The sequence below is a fragment of the Kockovaella imperatae genome, assembly GCF_002102565.1.
Source record: "Kockovaella imperatae strain NRRL Y-17943 chromosome Unknown BD324scaffold_12, whole genome shotgun sequence".
NCBI lineage: Eukaryota > Fungi > Basidiomycota > Tremellomycetes > Tremellales > Cuniculitremaceae > Kockovaella > Kockovaella imperatae.
The window spans coordinates 249,051-275,405 of NW_019028952.1; the positions used below are offsets into that span (position 1 = coordinate 249,051).

The 26,355-nt window shown below is 52.6% G+C and overlaps 9 protein-coding genes across 9 annotated transcripts; 3 read left to right on the forward strand and 6 right to left on the reverse strand.

Annotated features, from left to right (window-relative positions):
- The first annotated feature begins 26 nt into the window (after positions 1–26).
- Positions 27–1,520, forward strand: BD324DRAFT_633572 (hypothetical protein). Its single transcript, XM_022016634.1, has 5 exons — positions 27–245; positions 388–428; positions 479–1,066; positions 1,130–1,354; positions 1,418–1,520. The coding sequence occupies exons 1-5, from the start codon at positions 118–120 to the stop codon at positions 1,468–1,470; spliced, it is 1,035 nt and encodes a 344-aa protein (XP_021869215.1). The 5' UTR covers positions 27–117; the 3' UTR covers positions 1,471–1,520.
- Positions 1,521–2,524: 1,004 nt separating this feature from the next.
- On the forward strand, positions 2,525–5,474 carry BD324DRAFT_652723 (hypothetical protein; the record flags this gene model as incomplete). The annotated part of the gene is made up of 5 exons (XM_022018540.1): positions 2,525–2,795; positions 2,834–2,922; positions 2,969–3,122; positions 3,174–4,305; positions 4,358–5,474. 5 exons carry the CDS (start codon positions 2,525–2,527, stop codon positions 5,472–5,474), a joined length of 2,763 nt encoding a protein of 920 aa, XP_021869216.1.
- Positions 5,475–5,716: 242 nt separating this feature from the next.
- On the reverse strand, positions 5,717–8,671 carry BD324DRAFT_582447 (putative clathrin binding protein; the record flags this gene model as incomplete). The annotated part of the gene is made up of 12 exons (XM_022013557.1): positions 5,717–6,164; positions 6,220–6,398; positions 6,450–6,626; positions 6,680–6,871; positions 6,918–7,083; positions 7,131–7,344; positions 7,392–7,470; positions 7,522–7,842; positions 7,886–8,131; positions 8,208–8,312; positions 8,395–8,531; positions 8,647–8,671. 12 exons carry the CDS (start codon positions 8,669–8,671, stop codon positions 5,717–5,719), a joined length of 2,289 nt encoding a protein of 762 aa, XP_021869217.1.
- A 178-nt stretch (positions 8,672–8,849) lies between these two features.
- BD324DRAFT_633578 (putative 1-acylglycerol-3-phosphate O-acyltransferase) lies at positions 8,850–10,471 on the reverse strand. Its single transcript, XM_022016635.1, has 6 exons — positions 10,087–10,471; positions 9,843–10,006; positions 9,678–9,775; positions 9,529–9,623; positions 9,293–9,482; positions 8,850–9,245 (listed from the first exon to the last, which is right to left on the reverse strand). The coding sequence occupies exons 1-6, from the start codon at positions 10,270–10,272 to the stop codon at positions 8,899–8,901; spliced, it is 1,080 nt and encodes a 359-aa protein (XP_021869218.1). The 5' UTR covers positions 10,273–10,471; the 3' UTR covers positions 8,850–8,898.
- An 80-nt stretch (positions 10,472–10,551) lies between these two features.
- BD324DRAFT_111993 (hypothetical protein) lies at positions 10,552–11,828 on the forward strand. Its single transcript, XM_022011935.1, has 3 exons — positions 10,552–10,625; positions 10,676–11,466; positions 11,516–11,828. Exons 2-3 carry the CDS (start codon positions 10,926–10,928, stop codon positions 11,644–11,646), a joined length of 672 nt encoding a protein of 223 aa, XP_021869219.1. The 5' UTR covers positions 10,552–10,625; positions 10,676–10,925; the 3' UTR covers positions 11,647–11,828.
- BD324DRAFT_111421 (formin homology 2 domain-domain-containing protein) lies at positions 11,756–15,516 on the reverse strand. The gene is made up of 10 exons (XM_022011933.1): positions 15,278–15,516; positions 14,846–15,235; positions 14,629–14,790; positions 14,498–14,575; positions 13,701–14,456; positions 13,473–13,656; positions 13,224–13,438; positions 12,943–13,182; positions 12,748–12,886; positions 11,756–12,704 (listed from the first exon to the last, which is right to left on the reverse strand). The coding sequence occupies exons 1-10, from the start codon at positions 15,287–15,289 to the stop codon at positions 12,010–12,012; spliced, it is 2,871 nt and encodes a 956-aa protein (XP_021869220.1). The 5' UTR covers positions 15,290–15,516; the 3' UTR covers positions 11,756–12,009.
- On the reverse strand, positions 15,086–17,354 carry BD324DRAFT_111931 (hypothetical protein). Its single transcript, XM_022011934.1, has 3 exons — positions 16,685–17,354; positions 15,547–16,630; positions 15,086–15,494 (listed from the first exon to the last, which is right to left on the reverse strand). The coding sequence occupies exons 1-3, from the start codon at positions 16,971–16,973 to the stop codon at positions 15,245–15,247; spliced, it is 1,623 nt and encodes a 540-aa protein (XP_021869221.1). The 5' UTR covers positions 16,974–17,354; the 3' UTR covers positions 15,086–15,244.
- A 397-nt stretch (positions 17,355–17,751) lies between these two features.
- Positions 17,752–20,184, reverse strand: BD324DRAFT_657487 (interferon-induced GTP-binding protein Mx1; the record flags this gene model as incomplete). The annotated part of the gene is made up of 4 exons (XM_022018865.1): positions 17,752–18,139; positions 18,190–19,067; positions 19,147–19,764; positions 19,828–20,184. The coding sequence occupies 4 exons, from the start codon at positions 20,182–20,184 to the stop codon at positions 17,752–17,754; spliced, it is 2,241 nt and encodes a 746-aa protein (XP_021869222.1).
- A 200-nt stretch (positions 20,185–20,384) lies between these two features.
- On the reverse strand, positions 20,385–26,351 carry BD324DRAFT_633591 (hypothetical protein). Its single transcript, XM_022016636.1, has 19 exons — positions 26,176–26,351; positions 26,021–26,108; positions 25,939–25,962; positions 25,592–25,870; positions 25,420–25,527; positions 25,269–25,368; positions 25,143–25,213; positions 25,000–25,085; positions 24,743–24,942; positions 24,473–24,687; positions 24,166–24,417; positions 23,956–24,126; positions 23,603–23,891; positions 22,426–23,554; positions 22,028–22,378; positions 21,055–21,976; positions 20,905–21,010; positions 20,605–20,851; positions 20,385–20,548 (listed from the first exon to the last, which is right to left on the reverse strand). Exons 1-19 carry the CDS (start codon positions 26,220–26,222, stop codon positions 20,443–20,445), a joined length of 4,791 nt encoding a protein of 1,596 aa, XP_021869223.1. The 5' UTR covers positions 26,223–26,351; the 3' UTR covers positions 20,385–20,442.
- Positions 26,352–26,355: the final 4 nt, after the last annotated feature.

Below are 26,355 nucleotides of genomic sequence, written 5' to 3' on the forward strand. Positions count from 1 at the left end.
ATGACGTTCACTCAGCGAACAGACTAGATCGTTGTTATTAGAGGTAGTACTGGTCAACAACGACGAGTGACTCGATATTGGAGCCTCCAGCGGTGATCCTCAAGCACCCTGAAACAGATGACAGTCTCACCGATATCGGCGACAGAGCTCGATCGAGTCTTACAGCGTGCAAAACGGAAAGACGATCTCGGTCATAAAATCGCGAATGCGCTCGATTTGATAGATCAGCAGCTTCAGAGCCTTGGGTGAGTGACCGACCAGGGATCGCGATAGGCCCAAGAGCTTCTAGAGATAGTATCTGAGGCAGCTCGCACATCGTCTGCCCCTTCTAGCTCATTGATTCTCGTCCGTGACCAGCGAGAAATGGCGCTGATTCCCGTGTCCCAGAGAGGAAGCTGTGGCCATATCATTCAACGGAGGCAAAGACTGTACGTACATGGCAAAGCCTGTGTCTTAAGACCTAGCTTATGTGCTACAGGTACTGTACTTCTACATCTGTACGCTGCGGCTCTATACAGCCGCCACGAGCGTGTATCGGCACCTGATGCCTGGCCGAGACCAACCGATGATCAGACGGCGGAACATTCAGATGCTGGGCAAGAGCGGTCGAATGGACGGCTCTCCCAAGAGATCCGAGCGATATCACACTCATCTCCGCGGACTGGATCGGGTTCTGACGTCTCGACCGGGAACGTACCGATAGATGGGCCTAGTCGTCCGCCTCCGCCATTACCACCACAATGTACCACTTCATCTGATCAAGTTGAGTCTTCCACATCAGCCACTCGTCATGGACGGCTCGACCAATCGACAGCGTCCTCTTACTCTGCGCCATCGTCATCATCAAAACTGCCTTATCCTCCCATCCGATCCATTTACATCACTGCTCCAGATCCGTTCCCTGAACTCGAGACGTTCGTCCTTGATTCTGCTGAGCGATATGGTATGGACCTGTATCGTTTTGGCGGGGGCATGAAAGCGGCTCTCGAGGAGTATCTGAATTGTGGAGGAGGTCGAGGGGTCAAAGGTGTTCTGGTCGGTACTCGGCGAGGGGATCCGAATGGAGGTGAGCTCGTCGTCTTGTCTTCCCCCCCTTAAATCTCGAGCTCCATGCTGATGAGCATCACAGACGTCAGTGAGCTGGCACCTACTGATCCTTCCTGGCCTCAATTCCTACGCATTCATCCGATCCTCTTTTGGTCCTATGGTGATATTTGGACCTTTCTACGTGAACTCGATGTTCATTGGTGTTCTCTCTATGATCAAGGCTATACGTCGCTAGGGTCAACGAAGAATACCGTAGCGAATCCCGAGCTGAAACGAGGTGCTGATCAGTGGGAACCAGCGTGGAAATGTAAGTGCGCAGGATACACACCACCCAGAGTGACTGTGGCTAATAAGTTGCTGGCTGCCACAGTACAAGACGAATCAAAGGAACGTGCTGGGAGATTTAGACCGTCAATAGCATGATCAAACTTCAACTGCATCTTACCTATGCATCCATGATCTGTCATGCATGCCCAACCGCTGGCTGGCTGGCCTGCCTGCCATGGCTGCCATGACTGACTCTACATGTGAACCCACGTGCCCCATTGGGCATGACGACAGATGTACTACGCTGCTTCCGGGTATCAATCAATCCGTTTTTCCCATTATTACATTAGCGTCAAAATTCAATTTGAAGAGAGAGAGATCGTGACAGCTGCGCAGGTCTCACCTGTCTATTGTGTATCATCTCTCTCTCTCTCTTCACATCGCTCATCGATACCTGGGCTCATCATCCAACAGGCTTGATCCAGCCTGCCCGAGGTCTTCGTCTGGCTTCACTGGCCGCTGTGGCTCTCAGGGAAACTCGTTGGCTAGACTGGTATTCGATAATCATCCGGGTTCTTCTTTGTTCGCATCTGACATCACCGCCAAACGACCGCTTTTTTCCCATCCCGAGAACCTGATCTCACCACCAAGAGCTTCAACGGCGCGTTCAATCATCGTCAAGACCTGTATAATACACGATCCTTCTCACATACACAGCACCAAGACCATTCGCCCCCGCTTACACTCCCTTTCACGATTTTCAAGCTCTCCGGCCGAGCTCACGCGGCAACCGCGTGTGACGACTAGTCCGCTTCGCAGGGCGGACTCGGCGCTCGTTCGTTGTGATCCTCCTTTGACTAGCCAGAGCTGGACTAGGGGGTCACGATCTGAAGCGGATTGATCACAGAGAGATCAGTGGCTAGCTCGAGGGAGCAAGACCACCTCAAGCATGGACTTGGGTCGTGCGGCCATCGGTTCGATATCTGTCGTCAACGATTCCAGGAACAATGATGAAATTCCAACAGGTGGAGATATTCCGTCGAGTGTGAGTTGAAGTGTCCTTCTCTGTTCTTTTCATCACGCTACTCTATATCTCTTTGATATCATCTCTCGCCATTTTTGACACTATCTGCTCCCTGATGCTGAGGGGCTATCCGGCACCGCCCTGCGAGTCTCTCCCCACTGTCTCTGAACCATCAACCTTCCTACCATGAACGCTGACGAAGATATCTCCCTGCCACGTCAATCTACCACCACTTCGCCCACTCTCCTCGTCCCGCCGCCTACATTTCCCTTCTTATTCCACATCTCACAGAGCTTCAATGACAATGCACATCCTCCGCCAATCCCTGCGCATCCCGGCCCGAGGTCATACTCGCCTTCGAGACCACCAACGTCAGCAGAAATTGACGCTGTTATCGCCGCTGCCATTGCCAACGCTCCTCCTGCCCCTCCACCTTCCAATGACCCGATACCAGAGGGTAAGTCTGCCCATATCAAGGATTCTGACATATGACAGGCATCAACCGGTCCATCACTCCTCTTATGACAAACTTTCTACCTGCTTCTGTCGGATCAGACGGCCGTGTGAACCTCTTCGTCGGTAATGTGAGCTGACATGGAATTGACAAAAGGCACAGCTGACCCACCGCAGCTGCCATATCGTGTTCGTTGGCAAGACTTGAAGGATCTGTTCCGTAAAGCTGGAACCGTATTACGCGCAGACGTCAGTCTAGGCCCAGACAACCGGAGTAGAGGATACGGGACGGTCCTTATGGGTAGCAGAGAGGACGCCGCTCGAGCTATAGGTGAGATGGTCACGCACAATTTATGCCAAGGCTCTTGCTGACTCTACCTAGACCGATTCAACGGCTTCACTTGGCAAACAAGGACTCTAGAAGTCCGTCCTGACCGCTTGCCACCCGAGTATGAGGCTCAACCCCATCCTCTTCATCTCGGCAATGGAGGACCAAGAGGAGGTCAAATGTATACCTATCACAACATGTCTGGCGCTGGACATGCTCCCTTCGCCCTCGCCGGCAATCTGACACCTTCCCATGGTCCACCTTGGCCACCAGGTGGTCAAATGCCAAATCACGGCCATGGCGCCGTTCGTCCTCCCTCTCACTTGTCCCAAAGTCCGCATCCTCCCTTTGGTTCACACTTGTCGTCTGGCATCATGGGACTCCCGCCAGGTGCTCACCCCATCAATCTCAGTCCCCAACCGTCCGCCATGGGCCTTTCATCATCTTCGCCAGCCTTGTCAGGGGCCAGCCCGAATCCAAGCGATGGTCATAGCACTGGCACGCATCAATACGGGGCTTCCCCTCTCGCTGGGTCTCTCACCATGGGCGTAGAGGGCCATCCTGGCAGTCTGAATGCTCTTGATGCTCGGCGACGTTCCTCCATCACACCGTTCGCGCATTCGCTGCCCTCGGAATCTGGATCCCTCCCACGATCAAGTTCTCCTGCCATGGCTCCAGGATATACGACCAGTGGTCCCTCTCGTCCAAGTACAGGAGCTGGTAGTATTGGCAAGAATGGGTCATCATCACCCTCTCGAGCCGATTCGGGCGCTCATCCATCCCGTGCGCCGCCTCCTGGTCATCTGGGACCTCTACCACCCACCATGTTTGCCGGGGTCAAGACTGCCGGCTCGCCGGGGGAAGGTATCGTAAACACCAATGGTCACTATGATTCTGGCCCTGGCCACGTCAAACCAGTCATCGCACCACTGCCCATCGCAATGGAAGGTTTGACGCATCAAGGGGCACATATGGGCCCACCACAGACCCTACACGACCGTGTCGTGTTCGTCTCCAACCTACCCTTACACATGCAATGGCAAGAATTGAAGGATCTTCTACGCCCAGCTGGTGTCATCATACGCGCCGACGTTGCTACGGACGTCGACGGAAGGCCGCGTGGATTTGGCACTGCGCTCTTTGCGACTGAAAAGGATGCTGCGAAGGCCGTGCAGCTGTACAACAAGTGAGAGTGGTCGATATGCTGGTGGCGATCATATGCTAACAGTGATGTTCAGTCGCGAGATCGCCGGTCACGTCATACGAGTCAGTCTGGAGCGAGATATTCGCCACGACAAAGCCATGGACCACGAGCGACATGCAGTCGAATCGCAGTCTCCACCGAATGTACCTTCATCTCACGCCGCGAGTAATCCATCACCATCCAGAGAGTCACCATCGTCCAAAGTCCCCTGGTCGCTCAACACCTTTATGACTGACACTCAAGCCAACATCGATAACCAGTTACGGTCGCGAGAGTCCACGCCAGTTCATGGATCATCTTATCGCCTTTCACACATTCCCGGTCCTTTGAGCATGCCACCGTTTGCGCCTCTTGATTCACCTGGTCTCGGTCCCCTTTCACCTCCCTTGGCCACTCCTCGTGGTCTCCCGCCCATGACACCTTCCATGCCTGGATTCGTATTCAATGCTTATCCTGAGACACCGCCTCTTCACCCTCACTTCCTCTCGCCAGGGGCAGGACCCTTCTCACCTGGTCTTCCCGTCTCTTCGCCAGTGTCGTCATTTCAATTCAATCCGAATCTCAACCCTGCGCCCGGTGCTCCGGTCAACAGGTATCCTCAAAATCCTTCTGGGCAAAGTGGATCAGCGGCTCTAGGTACACCGACGACTCAGGCTTTCCCTCTGAATCATTCTCAAGGGTTCGGACCGCCAGGTGGTCAAGGTGCATCACGACGTAATGGAGGGGACTATTTCCCGCCTATTGGATCCATCGGCTCAACATTTGATGCCGGATCACCCATCTCAACCTTGTCCCCTCTATCCTCTCGCGCTGCGCTCTCGCCGTCTCCTCTCAACGCAAGGGACAGACTTGCTTCCAGCAGCCCATCTTCGCCCAGTGATGCAAACGAGCCGATAGAAGATGAAAAGCTAGCACATCAGACATCCATGTTGACCATGGATGATCCTCCAATGTCTACGTCGACCCCCGAAGAAGACGATGAAGTAGACCCTAACAAGACTCCCGTCACGTCAAATGCCGAACTACTCAACGTCAATGGGAAAGGGAACGGACGAATGAGTATGGAAGAACGAAGACCTCTCGGTGTATGGGATAACAGTGAACGAAGGGCCAGTTTCGGGGACATTGTCGCAGGTCGAGCTAGATCATGAGGAAGGCGGCGGGGTGTGGCAGGCTACAGGGATAACGGGTCTAACGGGTCTTTGCCAGAATGTTATGTTCACCTTTCTAGCCATCATCATGGCATCTTAATCATGCGAGGATCACACATTCAAGCAAAAGCATCAGCATGGAATATGCATTCATCGGAAACAGCGCTGCGGGGATGACTGAGCACCACCACGATGCATGTTCGCTCAACATGTTCTATGCAAGAGGGATCTGTGCCCAAACCCTACAGTAGGCCCAACAGATCTTCTTCTGCCCCGCCGGTATGACTTTGTTGAGCCTGAGGCTTGCTCGGTGCCTGCACGTTCGATACAGGACTAGCACTATGCGGGCTCATTAAATCCTCCAGTCCACCCGACATGCCTCCAAGTCCACCTAAGCCATTCGACGCCGATGCTGAAGCCTGAGGCATACCGGTAGGTGCGGAAACGGGAGCGGCCATACTTGCACTGGAGAACAGATCCATGAGCTCGTCCAGTGGATTACTGGACTTAGCGGCGGATGCAATGGCGGCTTGGGAGATCCCGCCAGGGGCAGCAGCGGCTAAAAAGTCTTCGTCTCTGTTTGATGGAGCAGACGAAGGCTCATCGGCATCAAAGTCGAGCAAGTTCTCTGCTTGTTGGCCTTGCACAACGGTCTGCAGTGCTTTCTCGCGAGATAATTCCTCCTCAGGACTGAGGACAAAAGTCAGCATAGTATGCGAGGTCCATCGGAGGCAGAGAGGCTTACTCGATGGCGCGCTTCTGCATCTCGTCGGCTCCAAAGCGGCCCTTGCCGATGAATGTCGCGGCGGGCTTGTGGTACACACTGGCCAGGGATGATATCTCGCCGATCAGTTCCTCCAGAATGGCAGGCGCCACAGTAGTCTGCGGTAGACTGATCGGCGGGCGGACAGACAGCACCACGGACTGCACAATTAGCACTGGCGCTGCCTCTGCGGTGGGGGGCGAGAAGCTTACCTTGGCCACTGAAGCATCGGTTGAAAGTAGACGCCAGTAGATAAAGGCTCGATCCCTCACATCTGCACTGTCACAGTCTTTGGTAGCTGCTTTTAACACCCGCTCAACGACGACCTGTGATTCTTCTGGTTTCTTCAAGTACAATTTGACGATGGCCGTGAGTGTTTGTAATTGGACCTGGAAGTCTCCGTGAGCCTCAGGATGACCATGAAGAAGAAACCACAGCTCACGGGATAAGACTCCTCCTTGAACGCGTCGAGGAATGTACCCAGCAGCTCTGCCGCGTTCTCAATTTTCTCTGCGTATTCTCCGATGATCCAGATCAAAGACGCTTTGGCCTCGGGTTCGTCCAACTCATCGAGGTTCGCACAGAGTGCTGGTATGATCCCCTCGTAACTATGAGGATACTTCCGGAAGATGTCCTGAGCGATCGTCAGAGATGCTCTTTAGCACTTCCCGGCGACCCACCTTGATGACGATGACGGCTTCCTGAACAACATAGCTGACCCGCGTCTCAATCAAATCCATCAAGACAGTCACACATCTCTCTGCAGCGGCCTCGATCTTGATTGCGACCTGACCCACGGCCCTAACGGCCTTACGAACAAAGTCCACATCGACTTCAGAGGCGTATCTGATGACACGCGTGAGTATCAAATCACCAAATGTCTGTCAGCTTACTCTCTCAACTCGCCCAGGAGCGTATCGACGTTCTTCTCGCTCGCTAGTCTGACCATGATATCCAATTTCTCCACCTTGACATACGGTGGATCATTGTATTTGCAGAAAAACACACGCATCTCGTTGGCCAATATGTCCGGACGCTTTTGTAATAACAAGTTGATGTTTCGTAAGGCAACCCATTGAATTTCTGGAGCTGAGGATATGAGGGTTACTACGAATGAGATCAGCAAAGTCTTCAACTGTCGGCAGCGAACCAACCTAGAGGCGGAGCCATCTTTCTCGTCAAAGACTTGATCAAATCCTCTCGAGTCACATTCTTCATATGTATCATGATGACCTGGCAGACATTTGTCAGTTTCGTTCTCGAGCTTTTGTCATAACCACTCACCTTCACCGCGCCGAGGACCACCGCAGCATTGTTGTGTTGGAACTGCGGCATGACTCGCTCACAGATGTGCTCGCTCTCCTTCTCATCCTGAGCTTTGTACCGCGCAAGCGTACCCAAGATCGCTATCCTGCCCCATTCCGAGCACTCTCCAAGGGCGACGAGGAGTTTGGTGAGTGTCGGACCGTCGATAATGAACAAAGACTGGGATGGACGAGCAGAAGGAGGAGGTGTAGAGCCACCAGGTGATGCTGGACGGGAGGTAGGGAGTGTGAGTGAAGTTTCGTGAATGTCTCCGAGGGCGGTCACGGCGTTGGCGACGACCTAGAGATGCCAGCTTAGTTCATTGAATAACAGAGCAACTCACCATTGGATTACCGTCTCCAATGAGATCCCTCAACGTCTCGATGAATCCATATTCGATACACAGTTCAGGTTTCAGGTCGAATACTTTGGCGACACATAGCGCTGCAGTCTTTCGGACATAAGGGTTCTCGTCTTTCAGACATGTGGAGAGTGGGGAAGCGAGGTAATCGAGAGTCTTCTCTGTCCGCAGGACAGCCATTGTTCGGATAGCGAGAGCTCTAACAAGGGGATTCGGATCGGCAGTGTCCTACGATCAAGGAAGTCAGGAGTCACCCAGGACTTGTCATGACGAAGACCGTTCTTGCAACGGAAGCCCAACGTACCTTGACAAAGGTGTTGACTGCGAGAATGACCAACTCTGGCTGAGTTTTGGCATAATTCATCAGATACAAGTACACCAGCTTTTTCTGCTCCAGATCGTCTGTTTGCTGTGTACAGGTATATCAGCCAAGGAAAGAAGTTACGTGTCTCGACCGGACGCCAGGATTCATCTGGCTCATCTCCACTCACCATGTTTTTGACGACATCTGGGAACAATCCACTACAATCCTTTCCAATCGTGTGATTCGCAATGACTCTCTTGATTGCATCTGCCCTTTTGTCTCGATACTCCGAGTTGAGTTGTTGCCTGAGCTCCCAATTTTCGCCTGAGATAAGAGCCTAGTGTCAGCCATGCATTCAGACAGCAGGCGAGCGGCAGGGGATAGGCGAAGCAAGTAGACATGTGCTCTCACAGACGTCCCTTGAGTCTATGGGACATACCTTTCCGCGGAGGAGCGAGCGACATCTTCGTCAAGCTCGAAGGGATCTCAGATACCTTTACTTGAAGATCACCAGTGGCTCGAGAAGACAAGAATCAGGACCGTGTATTGCAAGTGGACTGCAAAGACTTCGAAATCGATTGAAGATGATACGTTACGCGCGAGTATCCAAAGTCCGCCGACCACGTGGCAGCTGAGCGGTAGCCTGCATGGAAGCTGCGAGGAATTCAGACACCGCTACATACGTGCAATCCTATACATTCACTGAGCCAGTCGGTTTCTTCAATAACACCGCATCATCGTCCATCTCGTCCTCGGTAGTGGAATCCCATTGTCCCTCTTCCCGATTCCGACTATCACCATTTTGACTGTCTGCCACACTGCCGTCGTCTGATGACCGCCTCCTCCCCTCTGTCGGTTGACCCAACTGCTGCTCCGAAGGAAGCTTTTCCAGCGGTGGCACGTCACGGGCTGGTCCCCGTCCCAGAGGTCCGGGTGCTGAAATTTCGCGAAGAGTGGCAACCATCTTTTCACGGGTGGATTGGGTCAGAGCGGACACGTCGTCCGGTCCCATGCCCTCGGTGGTAATGGCAGGAAGGACTAGAACGGAGTGAGTTCCCGCAATCCATTCTGAGATCGAAGCTCACCTCGTATCCGCAGCACTCCCTCGTCTAACCGCGATTTGCCATCGAATAAGCGATGATAATTCTCGCAAACGACAGGTACGACCGGCACTTTGGCCTGGATAGCCAGATGAAATGCGCCCTTCTTGAACGTCTTGAGGGTCGGTTCTGCCGACAGAGTCCGTGTGCCTTCCGGGAAGACCCACAGAGATATCTAAGGAGATTCAGCTACGGCGTACTGGCATACCCGAACAACTCACCTGACGCTTCTTCATGTTGTCGCCCGCTTGTTCTAATGCCAATCTCGCAGCATCTCGGTTTTTCCTGTCAACAAAGACTGCCCCTGACAGAGCCACTGATCCCCGACGTCAGCAATCAAGCATGAAGCCGAGTCCGACAGCATGCTCACAATATTGTCCTAAAAGGGGTGCCCATTTCAGCTCCTTCTTGGCCATGATGGAAGCATGACGCGGGAAGATTCGACCAAGGTAGAGGATGTCAAGGAAACTATATGAAAGACACGCATGTCAGCGAGCCACCCGAGTGAAGTGTCGGAGCAGTAATTCTCCCTCACCTCTGGTGATTTCCGACGAGGACAGCGCTTTGACCTTGTCCATCGGTACCTCCTCTCAGCAGACCGGTCAAGTGCTCTTCACCTTCGACAATGAATCGAATGTTGATCAAAGGGCTGCAGACGTTGTAGAATGATCGAGCGACATAGTAATTGATGTTGAGCCTCTGCACCATCGGCATATCAGCTAGCCATTCGCCATCTAAGTGGCGCGAGTATAAATCGCTCGACCCGAGATAAAGCTCACCTGTCCTGTGACGGACGCTAGTACACTGACGACAACCCCCCATATACTCAGAGCTCCCAAGGTTGACACGTATATCAACAAATGGTAGCCATACCTCACTCGCTGGTACCTCTTTGACAACAGCGAAAGTGAGGATAGTGCGATGGTGGAAATGAGCGTGACAGGTTTGGCGAGCCAGCCGAACATGGTAAGGCAGATCGGAGCTAAAACCCAAGCTGGATTTGGAGCTCAGAGTCCGTCACCAGCAAAGCCCCTTCGCTCGATGCGCCCGCTTCACGATGACGCGAAAAGAAGTTGAAACGAAGCGTTTCGAGCAGCTCCGGTTCAACGCCGGCCGCAGGTTAAGTATTTGCTTACCTAAAGGCCAGGGCCACGTGGCCCTGGAATTGCGACGCCTGGGGACTCCACCTTGGGGAAAAGCTGGGGAAAGGGCCATTAGCTCGCCTCTCCCTTTATGGTGTGTTTCTTCTATCTTGAACCCACCCACTCTATACACGTCGACCTCATCTTACAATACACCATCAGCACAGTTTACTAGAGTGAGCATTGAGCGTGGTCTAGGTCTCGCATAGTCGCTGACGCCGCACAGTCGCACACGATGACCCGTACCGAGGTGGGTATTCATGTTCTTGGCTCGTGTGACGGTCGTGCCCCACGCGGCCTACATAGTCCCACGGTGCATATAGCTGACGATAGCTTGATTCCATGTCGACTTTATCATATTTCCACGATTCCTCCTTGTCACTATTGTATGACCCGCCAATCTCACCCATCACTCTCGCTCCACGGCCATCTCACAAACCCTGCCCCGTTCCTTATCTCCGGCTAATCGCCCGGGCATGACCTGCGGGTCTCACATTCACTGCGCACAGCGAAACCAATCCACCCTTGCACTGCTCAAGGATCGTCACTCACGATCTGGACTCGCAAGCAAGTCTGAGACTATGCGAAAGAACGGAGCTGGCGCGCACAATTGGGGCTCGTACCAGCAAGAAGGAGAGTATGAGCTCGAAGCGGATCAAGACGTTCGACTTGAAACGGATGCCGACGCCTTGGCAAACGGTCACGAGGAGGATGACTTGCAAGCTCTCGAGCTGGACGATGGAGCCCAAGGAGCCTTCATGGACCGACATGATGATACCCTTGGGCCTCTTCCTTCTGACAACAACAACAACGCCAACAAGCAGAATCACCAGGAGGGAGGTGAAAACAAGGACCTCATGAAGGAGGCCATTGCTGCTTCGCCATCCGACTCGATGTCCAGCTTTGATTCGTTCGAAGCTGTCAAGCGGCCTGGAAGACGACTCAGTAACGTCAGTGACCAGGAAAGAGAGAGAGCAAGGGTCTATCGAGAGGGCGTGATGCACAAACCCTCTGGATGTCAGTCGCGCCATGTACTGTTGCAACTCAGCTGACGCTAAATCTTCAGCCATTGATCTCGCCAATATCGCAAGGACCTCGTACGGTATTGCGCAGTCACCTCCCAGCGTCAGCTACCTCGGCACTTCGCCCACTAAGGCGAAGGTGAGCAGTCGCCATGCAAATTATGCTAGGGGTTGACGTGTTGGACAGAGATACTAGAAATATTGGATCCGGTAATGCGCGCCATACGCCGAGTCCAATTCCCAAGATATACATTCCCCTTCCCTTCCCTCAATCCCTAGACGGGACCACATCACCTCACCATTTTGAGTAACGACGCCACCGAACCCCCATTGTTGTCTACGCGAGAGGAAAGTTGAATATTGTAAGAGTGTACGATAGGAGCGTCAGAAGTCATCCTTGCCAGAGACTGAATTAGGAAATCACCGGAAACAACGCAGTAAATTGTAAACGACAAGACAGAATGTATGTGCCTACCAAGATTCTGATATCAAGATGCGGTCGTAAATGTTGTGACTCCACAAAAGCTACACCTGCGTGCTATCTGTCTTGCGAATGAGGCACTCGATTTAAGGATCGTCGGTCGACCGTTGGCGGCATTGGCGCATCCAAGAACATCCGGCTCAACTTGTTGGTTCTGACCGTCCCGCCAGGCTGTCGACTGACGGTTGATCGTTCCCGCTCATGTCGTTTGAAAACGCTTCCGCCCCTCCTGACAGATCGTATTGCAGCGTCCAGATCGCCACGAGGGAATGTTGATTTGAGGGTCCATTGACCTTGGTTCAAAGTTTTGATGGTTTCGGTGGAACCCAGCCGTTGATGCTGGTCCACTATGTCCGACATGCGAGAGATGATGGTGTCGTTAGTACCTTGTCGCCGAAGACCACCGTCTCCTTTGATATCTGGAAGTAGTCGTGTCGATGGGGAAGCGTCCAGCGCCATTTCCGCTGCAGCTTTCTCCAGTGCCACAGAGAACTCTAGTATGGCCACAAAGAGATCCTCTACTTTTACTTCTTTATCTCCGAAGAAATCAACGAGGCAAGTCAGCTGGGAATCAACAGCCGAGTATCGCCCTTGAAGTCGATTAACATCGGACCCGGCGGAAGCTATGAAGGACCTGGCAATCTCTGGGAGTCGATCGTCGGGAGCCACTGTTGATCGAGATGCTGCGATTTTTGCCTTTTTGAATTGCTGAATGATGCTCTCCACATTTCTGCAGATCTCCGCCGGGAGTACTCCGCCGCATTAGCCTATCTGGGCCGCGGAAGATCCACTCACGCTGAGCAGCAGACTGAAGGGCCGGGATTTCCTCTCCAAATGTCGTCGTCGACTCGGGCTGAGATCGCAGCAGAACCGCTGCAAGGTAGTGTAGCATGGTGGGAAATGGACAACCCTTGATACTCTTGACATCACCTAGCTATTGTTCACTGTCAGCACGCTGCGCCACCCAAGGTAGTGGGGCGACTCTCGCACCTTGCGAAGGTCCTCAAGCTTGAAACCCTTGGCGTTCCCACGGAAGGACCCGGCATTCATTCTGTTCCCGATATCTAGAACCGTGCTCAGAACTCCTTTGAGCTTTTGCGATGCCTGCAGCTGTGTGGCAGCTCTTGAGAGAATCTCCAAGTCTGAAACGACCTCTGATAAGAGCGACAGGAATCGACGGACGAATATCATAGTCTCGAACCGAGACTTGAGTTCGGGAATCGGGCTGATCTACAGGGAGTCAGCTCAAAATGGGGAGATTAGCAGCACACCTCTAAGAAATATCTCTCAGCTTTGCCCAGCTTTTCGGAATCCCCTTTGTACGCCTTGAGTCGAACAATCTCATCCGCAGTCGGGATCAAACGGCTCAACGCTTCCACATCATCTGTGCCCAAGACGTCGTTGTCGACTTGAAGGATTGCTCGCCTTATCTGCTGCGGTTCAAGCCTTAGCCTAACAAGAAGAATTGCGACGTTGTTAGAGCGAGCTGGGATGAGCTGGAGATCAGCAGTGTCTCTCACTGATATCCAACAAGAAGACATTCTTTGGGGTTCGATCCGTCGTAACGGTTTTGGGTTTCTGATCTTCGAATGCGAACGCTCTGGACAGATCGTCGAACAGCCCATGCTCGGGCAGAGCTGATCCAAGGGTATCCCAAATGGTACCAGCACCTTGGACAGGATTCAATTTGGTCCAGAAGAAGGGCTTCGTACGTCAGATGCCACATTCGATTTATTTCGCCTCCTCACCTTGACTTTAGCAGAGTTGGTTGACCTGGTGGTAGCAATGGGGCTAGCAAGCGGAAGACGAGCGAGCAATGGTGGAGGTGGCGGTGGGGGCGGGATCAGGGCTGGAGCAAGAGGCATGGACAGAAGGGAGCTGGTTGTAGGCCGTGGCGGCGGCGGAGCAGGAGGAGGGGGAGGAGGGGGAGGAGGAGGAGGAGGAGGAGGAGGAGGAGGAGCAGCAGCAGGAGGAGGAGGAGCAGCAGCAGCAGCAGCAGCAGGAGGGGGAGGAGGAGGGGGAGGAGGAGGGGGAGGCGGGGGAGGGGGAGGTGGTGGTGGTGGGGCAGGAGAAAAAGAAGAAGATATTGATGGTGGTGATGCTGCCGAGTCATATGTAGTTGGGAGCACTCTTCCTGCGGGAGCTCCTTCCTCGTCAACGAAAAGGGACATTTCAGCATCCGCGTGTTTCTCCTGTTTCGATTCCCTGTCCTCTCTCAAGGCGGAGGACGTATCTGACCCCCGGCCTGTGTTCGAGGATAGCGGCGGGGCCGAAGACAAAGCTTGAACTTGTCTCCGCAGTTCCATCAGCTGCTCCTCCTGCTCCTCCAATCGAGCGACGACCTGAGTCGCGACCAGGTGCGGGTCCGAGGACTGAGCAGTCCTCTCATCAGCATTGTCACCAATTGTGTGCCGGTTCAATCTCGACCGCACTGTCTCAAGCGCGCGATAGAGATAGTCATCATCTTTCGTTTTCAGGTCGAGCAGGCTCTGGCATCTTTCGAGCTATTCTGATCAGCTAGTGAGTCCCTATGTAGCCTCCTCACCTCCGCTTTCAGTTCATTGTTCTGAGTGATCACCGCGAATACGTTCTGGCGTTCTATATCGGCCAAGCTGACCTCATTCTCGGCGAATGTCAGTCTTTGTCCAGTAGTAAGCTGCAACGAAGGGATCTCACCTCTGGGGCGCTATGAGCGGAACTGAGTTGAGCCTCCTCTGACCGGGGCAAGAAATCATCGAGACGTGACTGTCGCAATTCTTGCATGTCGACCTCTTGATGAACTCGGAAATTGTCGACCCGATTGAGAAATTCGACGGTTGCCTCCTGGTCCCACAGCAGCTGAACCGTGTGTCAGCGACAGTGCGATTCTCGACTACATTAAGTTTTAAGTCACCTCCAGAGCTGTACTCAGACCTCGCCTATTCAGCTCGCTGCGAAGCTCGCAGCGGCTCTCTAAGTCATCGATCGAGTCCATGACAGCTTCGAATAAGCCAAGCAGGGAGCTTCGCCACGCCCAGAGGTCATTCTCAGAGCTTGTAAGCGGTGCTGGGCTCGAGGCATAAAAATCGTCGATCAAGGCTTGAAATCGACGAGAAGGGCGACCGGGAGGTGCGAGATCAGATACAGCAGGAAGTATGATCAATTCTCCCAGAGGAGGAGAGAGCACGCAAATACCGGATAGTGTCTCTGCAGCCAGACTCCGAAGCTTGAGATGCGGGTGCAATAGAACCTTTGTCAGAACTTGGAGTAAGGTTGGATGCTCTGTGGCGCTCGTGAAGCCGGCCTTAAGGGGTCAGGGGCCTCCTATCAGCAACAGCGGACTCACTTCGGTATTCATGATGACCTTCAGACACTTCAGGACGTCTTTGATGATCAGTCTTTGGGCCTGCGAGTCATTGTCCTTTAGCTTGAGGCTGCTCTCGAGGATAGAGCTTAAGCGGTCAACACCTGAGCTGTCTACAAAATCCAGGAGAAAATGAATTCTGGTCGTTGACAACGTGATCCGGAGCGATGTCAAATCTTGTGCTAAAGAAGCCCCGTGACTGATACAATTTTGTCAGTGCGGGCCGTGCCCATGAATATATCGGTGCTCACTGCTTCTGAAGCCTCTCTATGTGCGACGCCACGGACTGATCATCTAGCTGGGCATCACCATTCCACCAGGCCCAAAGACTGCCGCTCGTTGAGCCTCGAACGGATGCTTTGTTCGTCCCTCTGAGAGTGGAAGGGAAAGATATGTCTGCAGCTTGCTTATCCTCTCCAGGTGCGTCTTCCGCGCTCTGCCACGCGGTGATTGTACCGAGGCCTAGCCTCTCCATCCACCCTGATCCGGAAGTCGAAGGTCCTGCGGTAGCTGGTGTACCACTCGCTAGCTGAGGTAGGTAGTTTGCAAGACCGAGGGATGTTCCACTGGATAAGGAGAAGAACGAAGAGGACGAAGAGGACGAAGACGAAGGGAGAAGAGGCTTGCTTGTCCCGACCGTGGTCCGAGAGCCATCGTCCGGCAGCACGGCAGACCTTTCAGGTGATTCCTCTAACAAACCATTTATCGGGTTCACTCCCATGAGGCACGTAGACGGATTGAGGGACATAGAAGCAGACGCGTTGACGTTGGCTAGAGATATGGACGATGAAGGGCTGTGGGAGGGCTGCAAGATAGGCGGCTGGTTGGGTAATCTGGAGCGCTGTTTTGACTTTCCCTTGGGTAGGGCCGGTCGGGATGTATCTGAGTGCGGTGAGGAATCCCCAAGTGGTTCATGGGAAACCGCGTCCAGATCCGTGGACAGTTCCGGATTGCTGTGATCAGATGCAGCGGCTGCAAGATCTATTCTCCCTCCGCCGACTTCCTCGAGTCTTAGCTCCAAGACCAAATCTGAATCATGATGGATAGGAAGATCACTGAGTGGCAGATCTTGGTCGAGTGTCCTTGTAGCATGCAACCCTTCTCGGTAAGCGGCTCTCTCACGATCGAGGTCCGTAGCCCGACTTTCTAAACTGAGAACGGATTCAGATGGCAGGCAGAGCTGAATTGCCAGGTGAGCCGCAAGCGATTTGAGAGTCTGCCGTGAGGACACCGGGATTGGTATGATACCTTTGGCACCGATTGCGAGATTGACCACTGGCCAATCAGGCGGAACGACAAGGTAGCGGCCACCCGGACTGAGCAGATCCGCCGCATCTGACATCTCTGTATGAGCGTAGTGATCTGACAGACGTCGCTTTGATGACCCACCTAGGTATCTCAGAGTCCCAGATCTATGGCTCCCCTCTTTCCCATATGAAGTATCATCGGGCAGCCTCAGCAATCTCCAGTCACTGGCACTTCTTCTACCCGTCCATGCAGAGTTGTCTTCTGAATCAAAGCTGTCCACGGTCCATCCGTCCCCTTGGACTGCTCTCAGACGGTTCAGACCATCCTCAGAGGTCGCTTCGGTGGGGAGGTAGAGCTGAATGGGTGGCTCATGGCTATGGAAAGGATGCAAGATGGTGACGGAGCACTCTTGCAGGACGGTCGAGCACATCGGAAGCTTGGGCTGTCGACTCCGGCTTCATGTGCGCTGACGACAAAACGATGAGATGACAGCCGATGCCATCGACTATGAGTTGGATTGAATATGATCTCTGTGGATTGGTGAGATGTGTCAGGCTGATCAATGAGAAGTGAATCGGACATCTGAGACTTCAGTGTCATGATGAAACAAAAGAGGGGGGGCTCCCTGGTTCGGCTTTGTTTCCGCCGTAGCGATCCGAGCACGCCGCCCATCAGCAATAGACGCAACCTTCATGGGGATTGTAGCACCGTTCATTGAAGGGATAGTCGAGCTCACAGCATGTCCAATGAGAGACCTTTTGTCATATATGCGCTGATCAGTTGCACAAAATGAACAGCCTGACAAGGTAGGACGACAAGGCGGGATTTTGCGCCGCCCTTCGTGGATTAAGCTTAAAATTCGCACTCAGCTCTTCGATGGGGCGGCTTATTGAATGCATGCAAGAGTTTGCGAGAGCGACGCGTCGGACAGGATCGCAGGAAAGAGTCCGGAAGCATGGATAATGCAGCTGCAGCTCACGACTTGATTGTGGCTATCCCGCCATGAGCTGTAGCTTCTACCTTGTGGGGGCAATTCAATGATCGATGCCACAGACAGGAAGGAGGCCTCATCAGGAGATGCGCACTCACCACCTGCACTGGAATCGTGCACAACGTATCTCGAGTGTCTGGCTCTGTCATGCATACTTTGTTTCGTAAGACATCTATCTTCATACGCGCCGTTGCGGCCTGATCTGTTACCAAGATCTTCATCTGAGGATCCTCATACCTTCTTCCATACGCTTGATCAGATCCTCAAGTTCGGCTCGATAAGCTTTGATGTACGAAGGTTCGCCAGCGATGCTTTCAAGTTCCGCAGGCGACAGATTGAGCACAAAGTTTGGAGAGAATTTTCGGAGAGGAGACTCGTCACCGCGAACAAGGAACCAATCGACAGATTGTTGACGCACTACATCAACAAATCGTTTTCGTGCCACTTTGTAATAAGCTTGAAGTATGTCTTTGAGCTCTCGAACGGTGTAATCATTGTTGCTGCCATCTTTGACGGTACCGAGCTGATCGAGAAAGAGAAATTTTCTACCCTCGGAGCTTTGCGAACTCTTGGTCTCCAATGCCTTCATCTGTCGTCGTTGTCTCCTGGAGAAGCCGTCAGCTGTGGACAAGATACTGCTGACGTGACCACTCACTTCTTTTGAATCTCGTCATTGAAGTAGTGATTATGCGTCACAGGCTCAAGCTGGAGTTCACACTTGAGAATAAAGCTCGTGTGATTGAGTGCAAGCTTGTAAGAGTCTTCGAGATCCTCCATTAACGCCGAGTGCAGCTCCGTATAGACCTCTTTGGTGGCGTGCTGACTGATAGCTTCAAAGATGAACTTGTGAATGAGACAGATGATATCCGCCGTGTAGCCCTGGGCCAAGGATGTCCATCTTTTAGCTTGTTCTGCCATAAGAGATCCAAGAAGTCCGGGAGGGATGGCGATGAGCTCGGTGCCTTGAGATCGGAAATACATCTCCTTGAGCCATTTACGCTTGAAGCTTGGTCGCTCAAGTGTCACATCATCGGGAAGAATGATGAGCAAGTCGTCTGGCGTCTGTTCCATACGACAGCCGATTGTTTTCGCAGCAGGTAGGTGAGCCTTAAATTCGGCTTCCTCGCTTTTGATGTTCTCTTCCTCGCTTTCTTCGTCGTCGTCATCACTACTCTGGCTTTCTTCGTCAGGACCATCCTCATTCTCGGTGGAAGATGAAACTTTGGTTCCATTCGCTTTCCCCGGGCTCTTACTCGCTTGGGACCGCATGTCGAACTGATGTCCGAAAATCTCCACATCCCGAGCAAATCTGTCGCTGCGCTGACGAATGGCTCTAGCCAGTTTCAGAGTCTCATTTTCCTTCAGGAGCTGACGAGAGTAATCGCCTCGAACAGCAGAGTCCGCCAAGGAGCGATACTTTTCGGCGATTCCAACCAAGAATTGATTCTGTTCCGCTTGAGTTTGTCGCCTGACTCCGAGGGTGACCCATTCTTTCTGGGCCTTTGCGAGCTTGTCCTTGATCTCCTTTTTGACCTTTTCGAGTGATGAACGGAATCAGCACGGCTCGCTCGCTCGCTCGCTCGCTCGCCGCTCATGCCTGCCACTGACTCACATTTGGAAACTCCTTGTTGAGTTGAGTGGCGAGAACCGCATGGAGCCTGTGATTCAAAGCATCGATGCCGACGAGCGACTTGTCGAGTTTATTCCAAGGATCCTTGTCGGTGAAGAATTTTCTTTCCGTGGCGTGTCGATCCGAGAGGGAAGTAGCATCTCTCAAGTCCTTTTGCCCTCGATTCCGTAAGATATGCCAGCCATGGAAGAGCCTATGCTGTTTCCCATCGAGGATATCGATGATTTTCTGCTCCGCACCCTCATCCGCCAAATCAGGTTTGGTAAGGATTCCAAGAGTCCGTTCGCCGTGAGGGTCGATATCTCGAGCTTTTTGAATGATATCGTGGCTTGAGATATCGTCATTGCAATTGACGACAGTGAGCATGATCGATCTTGAATTCGTCATGTATCGTTTGACCATGTCGTCAACAAGCTTGATATCCTCTTTCGTCGTCACGCCTTCGGCTTCCACTTTAAATGTACCGGGAACATCAACGATACTGAAGTGTTCTTCGCCGGGACCAGTGATCTCGAGCGACAATACATCATTGGAGAATGCGCTACCAGCCGGATAAGTGGAATCAGACGTTTTATCACTGACGCCCATGACTGTTCTGACCTGATCAATGGGTCAGCATCAGATACTGGACCGGACCGATGCGACCGACAACACATGGCTGACCTTCTTCATGAGATCAGCTATTTGAAACAGGTCAAAACTCTCCAGCTCTTGACCCCATTGCTGACACTTGTCTTGATGTTCCTTCGAGCTGAGTTTGTCCGGCACAATCTTGGCCTGGTATCTGGTCTCCAAAGCCCGTCGGAATGTGATTCGGGTAGCGAACCGTGTACACAGACCATCATCTCGAGGGAAGGGGATACCGGTGAGAGCTTCTAGGACTGAGCTTTTCCCACTTGATTGATTCCCAACTACAACCAGTTGGGGGAGCTCGACTTCTGCACCTACTCCACAGACGAAAAGCTTGTCAATCTTATCCAAGAGCTTGGAGTCAACGAGACCGGACGTGGCGGTTCTCATCGTCGACAGTGTCTCAGAATGTCAGAGGGCTTTAGACCTCAAATGACGAGATAAGAAGGCCAAGAGAAGGGTTGGGGTTCAGTTTATATACAGGTCAGACCAAGGGACTGCCAAGGCGAGGGAGGTCACGATGAGAGCTCTGAAACGTTGGTCTCGATGTGCTTTGTGGTTTCCCTATTGTTCGAATGGGACAAGTGCCACATGCGTTCAAGCGTTTTACTGTACGATCAGGCGTTGACATGTTTTTTGTACATAAAACTATGGCCAACACCGAAGTCTCGACTTTTTGGATGCCACCTTGCCCTCCTCTTCCTGTACATTGTGCTTCCTTACAATCTCCAGGAACGCCGTCTCGGTCGATGCCCTAGTCAGGCACGTCAGTGAGTGCCCAAGAAAGGCTGGCTGGCATCTATAACCTACTCGTGTATGGTCATTTCTTCCAAACCGAGGTCTTGCTTGGCAACGACCAAGGCGTCCAATAATCCTCCGAGGTCTTTATCAGTCACTCCGGGAACAGACACCCTCGTCGCTGTGTCCCGACTTTGATGTGTATTTTCGAATCCTTCAGACTGTAGACGACTGACGAGATCCTGCAAGTGGTCTGACGAGGTCAAGTGTATTTCGTACGTCGCAAACCGGCTCTTGAGACTTGCAGGTGTGCCCACGGCTGGCATAACATGAGTAAATGCATTTTTTTTGATCCGGTGCCAGACAGCTCACCTAGCATCTTGCTCGCGATGATACCTACTCTTGATGCCAGAGCATCGACCTCTTCCATACTGTGCGTCGTCATGACGACCGCTCGATCTTTTGTCAAGCTGGCGAGCTACGGACGTGAGCCGGGATGCATGACAATGAGTGAGAGCTCACAGTCTGCCATGCCTCTCGCTTGCTAAATGGATCTACACCACTGGAGAACTCGTCGATGAGGACGACAGGTCGATCACCAATCAACGCAATCGCCAGACTCAATTTGCGTTGGTTCCCACCACTAAGACTCGTCGCCAGCTCGTTCGCCTTTGCCGATAGTCCCGCGTGAGCGAGTAGGACGTCAATATCCTTGGACAAAAGCGATGAAGGGACGCCTTTGAGTCGACCATAAACCCATAGATGCTGTCGTACGGTGAGGTTGACATCGATCGCGTTCACTTGAGGACAGACGCCAAGGTATGACCGAGCGACGTTTCGCCTCTTCTTGATGGACGATCCTGCCACGCGGACATCCCCAGCCGTGGGTACCTCGACACCTCTGATGCAGGCCAATGTCGTAGACTTTCCTGCACCGTTCGGACCGATGAGAGCGAAGCTTTCTCCAGCAGCCACCCCAAATGTGACGTCGTTGACTGCAAGGGCTTTGGATCCGCTGTATCGTTTACTCAAACTCTGGACAATGAGGTCGTCGGTGGGTCCTGAATCAATGCGAGCCTTTTCGTCAATGACATCGGTTGAAGTCTCCTCCTCGGAGGCTGTGCTTGCATGCTTGAGCCGTCGCCGTCGGAGGAAAGCAGGGATGGGTGAGCCAGAGTCGACGTAGACCAAGACGCCGAAAGCGAATAGAGCTTGAGCGACAAGATAGACGATCGGACCACCAAATTGTAAAATGTTAGAATACGGTGCGGATTTGCGGTGGCCCAGACCATCACACAGGAGTCCAAAGAGATTCACGGATACCAAGACGGCACGTATGACATTGGGGACAGGGTTGACGAGACCGATAGTAAAGTGTGAGATGGTAATATGATCCACTGCGGCGGAAGATCGATCGTACGTGAGGATGAGGAGATAAGCGGCTCTAGAGATTCAAATCAGCGAGGTGGCGCTCGACATCGACAGAGCGACTCACAAATACAACAAAAACAAGATGACATTGGTGCCGGCGACCAGGGCCCAAGCAGCTAGTGCAGAGTCGAGGAACAAAGCGAACAGATACGCGTACAACGTCGAGGCGATACCGTACAAGACGAGACATATCCAAAGATCACCAGGACCGCTAAATTGCGAGCTCGCCACGAAATATACAATGGTGATGACTGACGAGACGAACAAAATGCCAGGCAGTTCGAAAAGAAGATGTCCTAGCCATAAGGAGACAGGAGCAGCGCCATTACTGTATTGATTGGATCGCACATTCGAGGCCCGTTCTACCGTCGGGTAAATGACTGCAAACGCGGGCCAAACTGCCAGACCGAGACCACTGGGACGATTATTAGCCTTTCAACATGGTGGTGGAAGAGGACTCACGCGAATCCTATCCATTTCATCGCCTGCGCTGTACTGGAGAAATCTGGACTGGCAAAATACTGAAAGTTGAGGTTGATGCGGAAAGCTTGGAGCACGCCAGAAGGAGGCGAGATGCTGTCAAGCAGGACATTGTTCAAGAAATTGAGCAACGAGGGGCCTTTGTTCTCCAGTGGAGAACCCTCCCAGGCGAATAAGGATTGTTCGGTTTTTGGATCACTGGATAAGGAGAGACCTCCAAAGGTATTATTGGTAATGTTGGCTTTGAGCTCGTCGACGAATGTTTGATTATCCGGTAAGAGTTGAGGTTGGCGGACAGAGAAGAAGAATTGATCAAAGGGACCAAACGTACTTGCTGGGGACAACATTGGCGGTGTTTCAATGATGGGAAAGTAGCTCCGAGGATATGTCAATGTCTGCGGAGTCGCTTCGTCCAAGACGAGCGCGCAAGTTTGATTCCTGTTCTTGATGAAGAACAGTGGGATACAAGTCGCCGTGATCGCGATGATGATGGCGACGATGGGCAACAGCCATGCTCGACGAAAGATGACAAGTCTCTTGCGGAAGATGGTCCATGCGTCCATAGGGATGGCAAGGATATAGGAGGGCTTGTGGCCCAGTGTCAACATCATCGGATGCTGACCGTCCACATCCTGTCCGGCGAGCGCGATGCCTTTCTCCCCCTCGATAGTATCCATCTTGTCGTGACTAGGGGCGAGCACGGCCGTGATATCCAGGTCCTCCTCCGAGGTCTCGCTAGATCCATCTCCGGAATTCCGATTGAGATCGAGGAATACCTCTTCCAAACTCGCACCGTTCAACTGGAACCTCGCTTCCCCTGTGGTATGACTGTCCTGTCGAGCTTGCTTGAAAGCGTCCTGAATCATCTGCAAGTCTGTGGTTCGTGCCGATACGGATAAGCCACCTTTTGTCTCCTGCAAACGAGATCCAGACAGATGTCGACAGATACGTTCAGCGACAGTCCGATTCTCCGAGCTCGGGCCACTAAAGCTGATGGTGTAGCCTTTCCCGAATCGATGCTTCAACGTCACGGGATTATCGATCGCAAGTAGTCGACCTGGCGCGTGGAGGATGGCAACTGTATCCGCCAGGTAGTCCGCTTCATCCAGGACTGCTGCGAGTGAGCAACGGACCCCGAGTGACGAGCGACATCACTCACAATGCGTGGTGAGGATAATGGTTGTTCGACCTCGATTCGCAGTGATCAGTTTCCAGATAGCTCTACGACTCAAAGGATCTAACCCGGAGCTGATCTCGTCCAAGAGCAAGAGATTGGAGCCTCCAGCAAGAGCGCAAGCCAATTGCAGTTTACGCTTTTGACCACCAGATAGGTTCTTTGCTAGAAACGATACTTTCGGAGCGAGATCACAGCGAGCCAAGAGGTCGAGATTAGATTCGTCCTGTCGATGTTGTGCACTCGACTTGATCGCTCGCCAGAGCTGAACATGCTGATGGATTGTTAGTGTTAGTGTCAGTGTCTGGTCTTCAAGCCAATGAATGAACGGGACATACCTGTTTGCAGGTCAGCTCATCCCACAAGACGTCTTTCTGCGAGGCGATGCCGAGGTGCAAATCTGGACCATAACGAATGTTCCCTCCAGACGTAGTCGTGAGTCGGGCGATGGCGGACAAGGTTGTCGACTTGGCCGCGCCATTCCGTCCCAAAAGCGTGAATATCTCTCCCTGGAACAGTCAGCCCGTGGGCAGGTGTTTCGCGCTCACTTTTGGAACGTTGAAAGACAGGTCTTCGATGGCGACGAAAGGTTTACCACGGCCAAACACGCCGAATCGCTTGGTAGAGTATGCTTTCCTCAGGTTCACCACGGCGATGGCGACGTCCTCTGGTAGCGCAGTGCTGTCCGTCTGGTGGTCTGATCGTCGACGACGCCACCATGAGACATAGTCTGGAGCAGGAACGCCGTACACTTTCGTCTCGAGCCATGTCGCGAGGAGAGGATAGAGGACGATGTCAATCTGCGACGCAGTTTTAAGCAAAACTAAGCTCTTTCCGGACGATTTGAGCACTGACTATGGCAATGATGAGCAGACCCAAGACCGGTGCATCGCCTTGAGGACTCCGACGAAGGATGTTTGGGACGATGGAGTGCGATTCAAAAGAAGCAAGATTCTTCGTGAAGAACGTGTAAAACATCGGTGGGAAAATCAATGTGAAGATCAATTGAATGCCCGCAGAGCTGGGAGTGAGCAATGCCCCTATAGCCAGGATGATGGCGACAAATGTGGCTGAGCGGGAATCAGTCCCCACATTCAACATGTCAGAAGCGTTGACTATACCCACCAGTGATGGCTGCCAGTGTGGGGGCATTGGCAAATGGTACAGCGACAATGAATGTCCAACTGGCCAAACTTAGACCAGTGAGTAGGTACAAGATGATGAATAATCCCGTGTTGGTTCGCTTGAAGATGAAGTGCTGGAAGATGGCCCCTACTGCTAACCAAGCTACGACGTAGACTGAACTTATGCTGAGATGCCATGAGCTGCGGGAGGTGAGGCATATGAGCCGGCATCATTGTTGACTGATCTAGTGTGCTCACATGACCCTGGCGGATTTCTTACAGCCCATGGCGTCGAGATGAGATGTGAGCGATGAAGCTCTCTCCTCTGCCATACCTCCAGGGAGCTGCACATGATGATCAGCCAACTTCCCAGCTCGGGACATCAACACAGCACGACCTACCTGATAGACCACGCCCAAGAAGACGAGGAAAAAGGCGAGAACGATCAACGATCGGATACCTCGCAGATAGGCTATGATGATCAGTCGTGTCGTCGTGAAGGTAGCAAGTTGAGCTGAGCCACGCACACAATCGATTACGTTCAGATTGCTCTCCCGCAGAACGGTTCGTGTATTCCCATGTTAATGGTGAAGGGGGTTTGGTACCAGTGGTCATTTCGATAAAATTCTTCCCCCGAATCATCAGGATGGTGGTCATTTGGTTCGCGTCGGCACTCACACTGTCGATCGCCCATTGAAGTGGGAGATACCTGACCTGAACATCATCTTTCGACGTTTGATCGACATTTGTCATGACGAGACCAAAATCGCCTCGGAGAGTATAGTTCTGCCGATGTTGCCAATTTCAGCGAGTACACACGGGGTCCGCAAAGGGGGAAATTCCATCTCACCAATGTCCTCGAATCTGGGTCCACATTGTCAAAGACTAACGCTCCAAAGCACTCGCTGAGGAGGTTGAAGTTTTCCGGGCACTCTCTCGCAAGATTCGAAGCATTATCAAGCTTGACTATATCCCCTGTGTGACCACCTAGCACCTTGTTCATGAGCTGATCGATGAAGGTTGACACTGTCTCATTGGTTGCGGAATCGGACGGTGGGACCCAGACGAATTTGTGGTTCAGGAATGAGGATGGGATAGGCTGGAGATTCGAAATATGGCCGGGGCCGAGCTATGAAAAGGAGAACTGTCTCAGTAAGGGCCTCACCAAGAGTTTGTTGGGCAGAAAACGCAACGTACAACTGCTCGGGTCGTGAAGAAATCCTGTGCCACAGAGGTTTCAGTGACAGTGCGGCGGCGGGGCATTCGGGGAATCACTCACCTGGGCCTTTGCAAAGAATATGGCATACGCAACGGGTAGAATGAGGCATCGTATCAAGTTGATCCACTTGTGTCTCCACAGAATGATCCTGTGTACGAGTGTCAAGTTAATTCATCATCATCATCATCTCGATCGGAAATAGGGGCATGACCTACCAGTTCTTCCGACACAAAGCAGAGAATTGAGCGATAAAGGTGCCCATCGTGAAGTGTTCTAGTCGTCTGTGATCAAGTCATCGTCCAACAAAGCCGCTCTGACCGTTCTGACCCCTATGCTCAAGACTCTGATCAGTCAGTCTTGGCTTGGATGACGTTTGGTTGGACAGTTCTTGAAAT